The 12,675-nt window shown below is 33.9% G+C and overlaps 1 protein-coding gene across 4 annotated transcripts in view; it reads right to left on the bottom strand.

Moving 5' to 3' along the window:
• Positions 1–4,524: 4,524 nt before the first annotated feature.
• Positions 4,525–12,675, bottom strand: part of LOC123533954 (T-box transcription factor TBX2-like) — a 71,833-nt gene continuing 63,682 nt past the window's right edge. For all 4 annotated transcript variants that reach the window (XM_045315950.2, XM_045315952.2, XM_045315948.2 and 1 more), the window contains 2 exons: positions 12,418–12,599; positions 4,525–7,222 (listed from right to left, as the gene is read on the bottom strand). In XM_045315950.2, coding sequence (XP_045171885.2) covers positions 6,102–7,222; positions 12,418–12,599 — 1,303 coding nt within the window. In that variant the 3' untranslated portion in view covers positions 4,525–6,101. The remainder of the gene's footprint in view (positions 7,223–12,417; positions 12,600–12,675) is intronic.

The following is a 12,675-nucleotide window of genomic DNA, read 5'->3' as shown; positions in this document are numbered from 1 at the left end:
GTATCCAAACCTCAATCCATACGTGATCCAAACCGTAACATAACCGTTTCCGTTACACTCTTCGTTTGGAATGTTTGGAAGATATATATCGCATATGTATAACAGTGATTATTAACAGGTATATTTACCTCTATTTAGTTGAAATATTTTGATTTTATTGACACGAAAACTCCTGACACTGTCGTCTGCTAAATACTATTCAGATCTCCATGTCAGTATGATGATAATTTCTTTATTTAGTAACAGAGTTTGAAAAAAAAACGTAGGTAATATACTAAACCTCTTACAAATTGTTCCTCTTTTTGCGCATGGGCGCCATCATATTGAAAAATTCCAAACATACCCGCCAACTCGCTATACTATGACGTCACAAAGTCATCTGGTTTGGCGCCATATTTTTATGAATTAGGTTAAACCGTGACGTCTGACGTCAGTTCCACCTTCTGTAAATATCTCAAAACCACACAGTTCTTAGGACTGACAAATACAATCGTCGGTTTAGATTTCCATTTCTTTCAAGTTAGGTACAGAAAGCAAAATGACAAATTGTCTTTCCAAGTAATGCGCTGAGATCAGAGGTTAGCGCAGCTTCGTCTCGTGCAAGGCGTATTACCTCTCATATTTCATTATATCATTTTCTCTTATTATTAGTCTGACAAAAACAGTAAATTCCGTCATTCAGTTTAATAAGAAAATACCTTGACTCAGTAGGAAACATTTTTCGTAATGTTGGCGTGCCGTCAAGCCCAACCCTTTCGCTGTTCCGTGCTTTTTATTATAATGTTAAGTATAATGTATTTTGTGAAATATGCAATAAACATTATCAAATTAGATATCGCCACTATTATCTCAATGAAGGAACATTACTCATTTTCTTGTTTTCAACCTTATCGCTAAACTCTAATCTTGTAAGCGCCTTCAGTGATAACTGGCGTTAACAAAGCAGTTCGATGGAATTGCGGTCATATCATCCGGAACGATCGCGGACACGCTGCGCTGTGATAGTATCAGAGTATCATGGTAACATAAGAAGTATATATTGAAAATGTTTTTGTTGTTATAAATATTTATTAAGACAGTAAAGTCAGTTATTTAAAAATTGCTATTAAGTGCTTAAAGGTTTACATATTTACAATATAATAATTGTTATGTAAAATCGGCTACGGAATCTTCGCACTTGATGAACTCTTGAAACCATGTACTTTGCAAGAAAAATTGCTATTAAGTGCTTAAAGGTTTACATATATTTTTTAGAATATAAATAATTGTTATGTAAAATCGGCTACGGAATCTTCGCACTTGATGAACTCCTGAAACCATGTACTTTGCAAGAAAAATTGCTATTAAGTGCTTTAAGGTTGACATATATTTTTTAGAATATAAATAATTGTTATGTAAAATTGGCTACGGAATCTTCGCACTTGATGAACTCCTGAAACCATGTACTTTGCAAGACATAGAAGTATCAACCCGACGGCAGATCACTTTTTAAGTGACTTTTTCCAAACATATAGACTCATATATATATATAAAGAAGAAATTTAAGTGTGTTTTTTTTTCTCTCACAAATTCATTGAATGGAGTGAAAATTAAATATTTCACGAATGACATAGCCACAAGTGAAATGAGATATGTTTTGTATCATAACAATACTAATGATAACAGACTTGAGTGATTTCTACTCAGTTTGAGAAACGACGTTGTTTACAAGTAACAACAATAACTTTTTTTATTACAGTTGATATTCAGTTTTATTTTTAAATTTAGAAGAAAAAATAGTACCAAAAGACCTTACTGTATGATTTGGGTTTATCCCGCACTCCCCCAAACTTCCGGATGTGATTTTCTGACGTCTGCCTCTTGAGTGAAGCGGTTACAGAGTTGCGTCCCTTTCGTTGCATATGCTGTATTGGAATGACCATAGACCAGTGGAAGTAAAATACAGATTTTGTTTTTAAAATAACAAAGGAATGGCTTATTTGAATGTATTTCATCAATATTTCTCAGTATTTCACAAGAAGGTAATATGAACTAAGGCAAAGCCTCAAAGCGAGCTCAAAGAAATCGGATTTATCTAAAAAATATTATGCATCATTTATTTGTCACAAAGAAACTATTCACTAGTCACAAGAATTCAGGAGAACCTATTCACTTGAAAAAGTCTATATTCAATGTCACCATGCCTGTAACAGTGAATATCATACATTGCAAAATTTATGGGAAGCCGGTGACACGGTGACGTCATTACCGCGTTCCCGTTTCTTTCTGCTTATTAATGACATTTTTTCCATTTTCTGGCCGATGCTTGATCTTTTAAATGCAAATAATATTTTTTTCAAACAACTGGAAATCATTCTTTCATTTTTGTTGAGTAATGAATAATTCTAGCAATTGAATGAAGTTCTGTATTCACTCCGGAAAGAAGTACTTCCTGTGAGCACCAGTCCGCTAGGGTGCGCTTTTTTAAAACTTCCGACGAAACTTTTCAAATCCATCACCAAGTGTGAAAGTATACTTGCGTTACCGTAAAGCTCGATTCTCGAGCAGGCCCTTCGGGCCTGCTCTTCGAGCTCGCTATAAATTATAACAAAACAAAAAAAATTTATTTGTGCAATTTTATTTTTCTAAGTTCATGATCGTGACGGTGCTTGATTTATAAAATATACCAATCTAGATAGTTAATCGATCAATTTCATGCGGCTTTTATGTGATGCAATATATTCTGTTTGACAATCGACCAAATTATGGTATATGACAAAAAAAAAAAAAAAAAAAGAAAAGCTTGAATGATAATGTACTGTATATATTGAAAATATCTTACACTTCTCGAAGGATTCACCGTATAAAAAGTTTTATATAGTTACAAAGATAAAGAATAACATATTATGTCCAAGGTACATATCAATAAAGTTCTATTCTTTTCTGTCAATGGTCACACTGTGCAGTAAAAATCCAAGGATATTTAACTTTAGGTTTAAATGTAATATTTTCGATTAGAATTCCTACAATTCATTCGTTATCGCTTTCAGTTTCATTCACCTTCAAATAATTCAATTGCTGTTTGCCAAAGGTTCCGCCTCCGGTTTTTAGTTTTTTTTGTATTTTGACATTTCGACTGTTTTTTTTTGTAGTAAGTTTTATAGATATGCAAAATATTTGTGTTGCTATGGACCTTACACCTGCGTTTCCGTTTTGTTAATGAAACCTTTCGCGCCTGACCTGTGATATCAGAAATAAGATTCAATGCACGAAACAAAAAGTTTCACACTCAAACTTCTGTCTCTAACTTTTTTATTTCCGCTTAGATTGATGATAATCATGAATCATACATCATAATTTCTAGGTTTTGATACATTTTGAAGCAGGAATGGTGACATTTCTTCGTTTGGGGGCCTTGTGTTTTGTCAAGATTTAACATAAGGAGAATGGTTTTACGTCAAAGGCAAAAAAAAAAAAAAAAAAAAAAAAAAAAAAAACTGTTGTGGTGTAGCTTTTGCGGAAATACAGCAAGTTCAAAAGGCATACTGCGTGTTTGTAAAAATAATTGTCAAAGCTTGAAATCGACATTTGGTAATTTCAGTTTTAACTCAAAACAGGTAAGAAGGTAGGGTAGTGGTTTTTAAGGAAAGGCAACTTTATTGACGTATTTCTACAAGATAGTTTGCGACATGTTTATCTTAGAAAGCATATGATCTTACGGTCATTTCCGGTACATTTTTAGAATCAGTCTGTATGCGGAGTATTATATTTCTAGAATGTTACTCATTCTGTGTTGTTGTTAAGCATGTCAATACGCCACTTAAGCATTTGTTTTTGTTTTTCCTTTTTTTGTTTTCTTTTGTTGTTGTTTTTTTGTGTTATTATTTTACTGAACATTACAAGCTTTGGAATATTCATACAGGATTTTCCCACCAATAAAGCAATAGGAAATATAGCAAAATTTGTGGTCATGCGTCGTGTTTTAATTTGACAGGTTCATATATCAAAGTAAAGAATGTTACATTTGAAGCCAATCTTCCATACTCTTATACGTCCCGCTTCAGAAGACCAACAGAACGATAGGCGAGTAGGTTGCTGCTCAGAGCCTGCTGTCCTCAAAACTGTGTTCTTGGAAACTTTACAACATATTTTCAGTCCGCTATTGTCGGTCACTTCTTGCAAGTTTATTTTTCTTTTTAAAAGTCCTTATAACTGCGCTCGAAAAGTAGAAAAGAAGTTGTAGCCAATTGACTGAGCTATAAAATGTTTACATGAGCACTCCTCAAGATGAAATGCAGAAATAGCACTTTTCAGTTTCATTTTGTAACATGCTGATCAGACATAAATTTGGAAATATATCATTTGCATAACATCGTCCAACAGGCTGAAAAGCATAAAGTGCTAATTTAGTCATGAATAAGGCGATATTCTTTTCATATGGACTACTTTCTACTGGGTGTGATCAGAGGAACATCCGGCAAATTACCGCCATTCTACCTGTAGTACACAGTACACAGGTCAGATATTGAAAATATATAAAAAATCACCTTTTAGTTTCATGTGTTTTATTTCAGTGTCGTCACATGGTGCGTATATACATCAGACATTCTCCAAAATTATACACAAATAGCACAACGAGTCAAGTAAAAACAAATAATATACATGTAACAAATACACAATTAAAACAATATTTCCCCAAGATTCGCGGATCCATTCTCCTCACATATTATAATGTCAATGCATTATTTAAAGTTCACACTGTGTTTTCTCCCTATCATCATTTATTCAATTAATAAATTAAATGTTCAGTTGAAAACAAATACGAAATAATGCATCAACAATCAAAGGCATAGCCTTAAATTTGTAAATACTAAACAACAACAAGACAATAAGACTGTCTGCCAATGCGTACTCATTCCAATGCTTTTTAAATAACTGGTTTTTAAACCTTCAAGTGACATTAATTCTTGGTATATGTCACACAATGCCACTTACATAATTTAGAAATGATAGTCATAAACTTCTGAAAGTAAAATTAAAAAAATGGACTTTCTTTGAAAAAAAAAACACTTCTGTATTTGATAGCAATTAATACAAATCTAACTAACCTCAGCTTGACTAGGGAAAATGAATGATACTAAAGAATAATGTTTCTATAGTAACGACCCTGTATCAAAATCCTTTCATAAGCACCTTTCTTTAATACATGTATATAAAAAAAGAAATAAATGTCTTTCTAAACTTTAGATCAAATCAAGAAATATACTATGAATGAAGTTTGAAGTAAAAAAAAAATAACATTCGAATTGGATCGTATATTTTACTAGCATTCACTATTATTTAAGTACATTTGCCTAAAAGCTCCGTGGCTAAAACGTCCTTAGTTTGGCCTGAGAGGGTCAATTTAGCTCGTTTTTGTGTCAGAATAAACTGACTTTAGACCAAACAGACTTCTTGTGTTTATTTATTTTCAAGTTAGAATTTCCATGATTTATTTTTGCAATAACTATTTAGGTGTATGAAAACTCCCTGCCATTTAAAATGTTCAGATATTTTTTTCCTATAAATAGGCATCAATGTTGAAACCCAACTTTAACCAGTTTCTGGTGAAATCTCGGATGGCAAAAACAGAATGTCTATTTATAGTAACATCTGAACCTTTGCACATAGCCCTCTTTATATATAAAATCTTTAAATATATCTATACAAAATAGTTCATAAAATGTTACCATACAATAACACAACATCTCCAAAATAAATAACAAGAAATATCTGGCTAATTAAAGCAGTCCTTTCTCACGTGATGTCATGAATTAATGTCTACAAATCATGGCGTCCGTAAATGTAAGATCTCATTATATCTATGAACGTTTGCTCTTGAACACAGTTTAGTGTTTCTCATTTGAATGATCATATATTACAACATTTATATAATGCTGATGAAACTGTACTTTGGTAAACTGAGACACTTCTGGTACACTCCCGTTAATGACGTCACCGATGACGTCAAAATAATCGCAGCACTATCGGCAGAATTTTCGCCATCTTAATCGCCTACCACTGGCGCAGATACATTCTGCAGATCATGAAGAAGTAAGTTTGGTTTATAAGTGTCCTTTTAGTCACTTTTCAACAATTGCGCCCGTTGAATCAGGACCAACTTCTCGTTTCCGGTCTAAGACACTGAGCATGCGCTCTATACTTTTAAGTTCACTATTGGGATTAGATGACGGCGCTGCGTGCACAGGACTTCTGCTTCTTACAGGTGAAGGTCGGCTAAGACTTCCTAGACTAGACTGTGTTGCAGTTGGTGATGTTGGTGACCTTGGTCCAAGGTTATATCCCGATGACGTCAGTGGTGACGTACTTGTTGCCATTGTAGTTTTTGTCATGGGGAAAGAATATGGAGAAAATCTGTTGTTTGATCTAGAAGCGAACAATGTCCCTAGATGTGAACCAGATAAAGAACTAGAAGTACTGCTACTAAATGTTGGTGATAAGTTCGGATATAACGGATGTCCAGGCATGGGTATCTGTCCGAAAGCCGATAATCCGTGGGTCGGTGATAAGTGATTGAGCTCTCCGTGGGAGGTCGGGAGATAAAGTCCATGAGCAGCCAGTGATGAACTGCCTTGATTTAATAACATGTGATATGGAAGTGATGACGTAGTATTAGGGTAACCATGGGGATAGAAGTATGGAAACATTGGATGTGTAACTGATGGCTGCACCACCGTTACATTTGGTGGACTTGTATGTTCCTTCATTAAAAGTCTACTTGTAGCAGATTCACAACCGTGATCTAGTCTCTCTGACGATTTTTCATTGTCATTATCGTTTCTATCAGAATAACTTTTATGGTGAATATTATCATCACTATCTGAACAGTACGGACTCCTGTCCTTTGGTTCCCGGTCAAAAGGGCTATGCCGGTCACTATCCTCATTATTTCTATTCAAGTCAATAGGACTAGATGTGGATGGCTGAAGAGCCGGGTTACTTGTGTGGCTGTGAATTTCTGGAGATTTATTTCTATCAAAACTGCTTACAAAGTCACTTTCGCTTATTTTTCTCGGAAATGTTGATTTGATTGGCGATGTGAACACCGGTTCATGATTGTGTTCCATTGATGTCTCGTGTTTGTCATCAGATTCCGATTCTGAATCTTCATGACTCGTGTTCGACTTTGTGGTGTCCAGTCTGTGATCAATTCTTGCACTTGTAAGGTCAGCTGGGGAGGGACCTGAAATATGAAAGAGAGAGTTATTAATATTGGATACAAAGCATCATTATATTTGTCATTCCATTTTATTAATTTTAAATACCATTAAAATTATAGTTTAATCATCGTTGTTATAATTATTATTTATAATTCTCATCAGCATTTTTGTTGTTGTTGTTGTTGTTTTCATCATCATCATCATCATCATCATCATCATCACTATTACCACCACCATCATCATCATCATCATTATTATTATCATCATTATTCTTTAGCTGTATCATTTCTTATCCGTGTTCAATTTTATTTGAGATTTCATTGATTTATTTCTTTAATCAATCTGGAATATGTATTTTTTTTCAGGAAAAGATAACGTTAAATGAGATTAGGCTACAACAGTGCTGAATTTAAGCTTAATTATTAACTAAGATTGATTTAAAGTCGTGTCGAGATACGTAATGCCTAGACATATATAATTCCGTTCAGATTGACATTTAGTACAAAATACTTAATTCTATCCTGATAATGTATCACGCATCTGTAAAAAAAAATCGAGATAGAAGAAGTCAAGATAGGCTAGAAAATAACTTATTTTACACCAATCAGTCAAAATGAATGTTAAATATAATACTGTTTCAAATGTGTGATATAGTGCGCATATTTAAAGAATTTGCCCTAGGTTAACGTGGCAAGTGCGAGGCAATAACTTCGCTATCAACATCTTATCTCTGTCGATTTAATGAAGTTTAAACCCCGTAAAGATCACTATTATAATGTCATCACAATAGTGCCGCATTTCACTGCGATGGCCGCCTAATAAACCTAACAAAATCAATAATAGCATGGTCCATTACTGACTCAAGAGCTCAAGTGAAGGGTACCCATTTCAAACTTCAACTTGAATGATACAAATAAATGGCCAATAGAATGACGCTGTCAAACACTATCTCAACAGAACGCCCCTCAAATAAAAGTCTGTCGGGCTGAATATTCCGTTCAATATGGCAACAAAAACGAAGGCTTATGGGTGACGGGTTCCCGTATGATCATTAAAATTAATTGAACTGAAGCGAAAGGAACAAAAATTAAACGCACTGACAGATCACTGGGATGCGGATTTCTAAAATTTGTGAGAATAAAATTGTTAAGTCATCAATCTAACACCGTAAAATTGTTCTGGCAATTTTAAACTAATTATCTTTTCAACTTTTTAAATAGGAATAAAGATAAAAACGTGGCTTTATCGTAGAAAAATCGACGAAAGCAATTGTGCTAAACAGCTTATCTAATAAAAACTGCGGTTTTGTTGACTGGTATCGACACATAGATAGTTTTTATGGCAATTTAATAGCGTCCCCGGTGACAAATCTTTCACGGAATCATAAAAATCATTGACATCTTAAACTGATACGTAAACCTGCGATTTCATAGATAAGTTTTTATGAAATTTAGTATGTGATTATCTATATACTTTCACACACCAAGTTTTAGCATAGTGTCACTAATTGCTAAATTGCATATTAAACCTTTTGTCCTCATTTAATCTCTGCCACAAAGTTCCTAATTCTGGCGTTAGTTGCCCTCAATTTAATTTTCAAATATATTAATAAGCCTGAGTTTATCAGAATTTCAATGAAATGAATTTACGCCAGTGCGTTCATTTCACCAAGAAGAATACAGAAATCTCATAAAAGTGTATGTCACAGATTAAATTTCATGATAATCTTTTAAGTTACTGAAATTTGGCATACACGCTAACAGACTTTTGACGCCTGGTGGAGGTGTGAATTCAAAACGAATTTCTGAAACTTTCACTGCTATTATCCGAATGTTTACTACAGTTCTTAGCGTAAGAATCAAGTTTGCATTAAAAGATCGTTTCAATTATATCAAAAGACTCCGGCTTAAGCTGTTGGTATTAGTAAGTTATTCAACCCACAGCGATAAATTTTAATGTGACAGGGAGTTTTGAATGCCCCATAAGATAAAAGCAAATGCTAATATAGACTATACTAAGGAACAGTGGTGTAAATTTTATCAATTTTATCCATTCTGAATTCGTTTTATCTGACTTTGATTGAAAACTTTCGTAGTTCGCATGAGTTTGTAAATGATAGCGATGATAAAGTTAGAAAGTTTACTATAATCAACTGACAAGAGAGGTGCCACTTTAACAGGATACGTACAAAATAATCCTCAAGTTTAGAGAAATGCTATCATGGCTACATTTCATGTGAAATGATAGAGAAATAGGTCGGTGGTCAAAATTTGACTTATTTACTAAGTGGGCATTGAGTCCATTACGGTTTGCGGTCTAGGCTAAACGGTGACAATTTTAACCGCAGAAATACTTATCATTGGTGACCAAACGACAGTTAAAATAAGTGATCAGTGTGTCAGAAACAAAAATCATTTTGGGTTGTAAACTTGAAAGACGTGCGTGTGTAAGAGGCCATTGCAGTGGTGATTTACCCTAATAACGAAACCATTCACTAAAATTCTAAGTACTTTGCATATATCTTCTTGCCGGCAGACTTTGATCTGGGAATTCATAACGTGCAAAGCATTTTGTAAATATGTGCATGCAAGGCTATGAGGCATTCCAGAGTCGTGTGTTAAGACACTAAACGTTTGATATTTGGCCAGAATATGACTTGTTTATGAAAAGCCGCAAATCATTCTTCCAAAACGCCCACCCCCACTATCAGTAACAAGTCACCGCGGTACAAAGCCTCTCGACTCAAAGAGATTCCATGTTGGCACTGAGAGTGCTGAGAATAATTTCTATTGGTTTAAACAATAATTTACGTATTCCCTTGAGAATAGGATAAAACGGCGGGGGTGAAAGTCATTCATATATATACTAATTCCTACTGACGGTTACATTGTCGGGCTGATAATATCACTGAATATCAGTCGCCATCATTGTCACGTGACTTAACGGAAGTTGGCATAGATGAGATGGGTATAGTCTAATGGACGTACCGAATGCTTGTTAAGAAATATCAATGTCGTCTTGCAACAGGAAATGCAAGCCAATGATTCTGACAATCGCAGAAACAATTAATGTGAGTCGGATATTGTGCGATATAGATATCCGAATACTACTGCAATACAGCTTATTAGCATATCCAAAAGTTAGAAATAGTTAATTTCATTGTCTGTTCGAATAAAACTTTCAGATCGAAAAGAGCATTAAAACGTCACTTTTTAGGAAAATAGTAAAAAAATTGCCCTGCAAGGCTGCATATAATATTTTAAGTAATTATTTGACATATCATACTATACCAAAGTGCTTGAAGCTAGGCAGAAACGCGTCTATCCTATCTAATTTGTAAGTTTACGTTAATTCATCACCCCGCCACATATCAGTAGCTATCAGAAATCAGAATTTGTGAAAGTTTTCGCTGAGGGCCGCTTACCACCCACCGTTTTATGAAAATCGTTATCAAATAAAAACACCTCTTCGCCACCTTTAAGTGTAGATTTGGCTACCGGGTATATTGTAGAATAATAGCGATATTGTAAATTGGCTCGAAATTTATGAAAAATTCCCGCAATATGAATTATTCTGAATGAAGTTTAACATAACGTCTCCGATAAAAATTGTTAATGTCTGCTATATTCATTTCAATTAATGATGTATAAACACTGGCGACGGTTTATTCGATGAAAAGGCTAGATAATAAGATATCTCTGTTTATATTTCGGGAAATTCGATTACCAATATGAACAATTTAGAAATTAATTGGTAGTTTAATACAAATATTATATGAAATTCGGCAGTTTTAACTTCCGCTCATTACGGGCTCGTTTTTCCATGTACCAAAATAGTAGATTATTTTTTTAACTGACTGAGTGGGGCTGATAAAACTTCAGTAATAAATGTGTGTAGAGAAAATACACGGAATGATTAACAGTGATTTATCGTGGTAGGTATGAGAGGCGTTAGAGTAGAAAATTTGCAATGTTAATTTTCACTTATCTTGATGTCTAACGGGCAAGACGATTTGTTCAACTGTGAACTGTCTCACTGCCTACCACGCTGGTGGTCTTATAAACTGAAAGTGACTGATACATTCTATCTTAGAATTAAGGCAAGATTCCCATTTTAAGGCCAAAAAAAGTGACATTTGTTTCTGAACACTTATCCCAGTCAGAAACTGGTTCAGTTATGACAATAAACGCAAGACTTAAGTTTATTCTGCAGTGTTTCTTTCGCCAATAATGAGAGATGAACAAGTCTGGGATCATCTTTCACGAAACTTCTTGAACGCAACAAACTTTGATAAATATTATTTTTTAAGAGCATAAGCAGCCAAAACGCGCAAAAGTCGCTTAAACCAAAAACAACAATGTAATTAATGTTTTCTTTTGAAAGTGCGGACATAAAAACTAGGGATTGTGAATGATTTAATGAGTGAATGAACTTAATGAGTGAATGAATGATAATGAATCATAAAGTGATCTTGATCGTGTAACAGTTTGATTCTTGGTGACATTAAAATGTTAAAGGAGACAAAATGACGAGAGAGAAACAATCCGAAGGGGATATTTAAAAAAAAATTACAATCAATTACATCGCTCTAGTGTTCACAAAGTCGTGATTTTAATGAATGAATGCGTCGTTAAGGTTACGTACAAATGCATGGTAAATTGTATCAAAGAAAAGACGATTAATTAAATATGATTATGCAATATTTAAGACTATGAATTATTTTTATTTTATTAAAAAAAAGTAAACAGAATCATTGACAATGTTTTACTCATTATTGATTTACATGTATTGAATTATTTAAGATTAAAAAAAAAAAAATGAAGTGACACGTAAATTCTCGTTTTAAAATGTTTTCCCTTTAAATTTGTAGAGGACGTCTGGCTTGTAATAGATGTGTTTACCTTTCGCTTTAAGACGCTCTGTGTACTCACGTTAATGTTATTAGAGACAACCGTCTTGCCTTCTTTTCCTAAGGAGTTACCATATTATACTTTTATAACACTCAGAAGTGTGTGGTTTATTTATAAACAAAGATAACAAAACTGTATCACATTCGGGCATTTTATGTGTATTTTCCATATTTCATGGCCTGATTTAATCTATTTATCATTTATTTTCTCTCCATAATATCTGTTGTGTGATTTCTAAAGTAAATATTTAGATTGCTCAAAAAGAAATGAAACAATGGGAAAATTTCAAGTAATACTCAGAAACGTACCGGAAGTGAGATGTGTATAGGAATCATCTGAACTGCACGGTTTGTCGTCTGTTTCTACGACACATATTTCATTGTCCTCGTCATCACTGTGAGCTGTGTCACTGGCACGCTCTGAAATCGTCTGATCATCTGTGCTGTGGCAGTTCTGTTGCTGTTGATGGTGTGACTGGAGCATAAGTCGTCTGCAATGATTATAAGAAAAAATTTCTTTATAAATATAAATGTACATGGATTATATCCTGAAAAAGAAATATAAGG

This window comes from Mercenaria mercenaria, chromosome 12 (genome assembly GCF_021730395.1).
Source record: "Mercenaria mercenaria strain notata chromosome 12, MADL_Memer_1, whole genome shotgun sequence".
Lineage (NCBI taxonomy): Eukaryota > Metazoa > Mollusca > Bivalvia > Venerida > Veneridae > Mercenaria > Mercenaria mercenaria.
The sequence above is the reverse complement of the archived record's forward strand: the minus strand, read 5'-3'. Positions and strand labels throughout refer to the sequence as shown.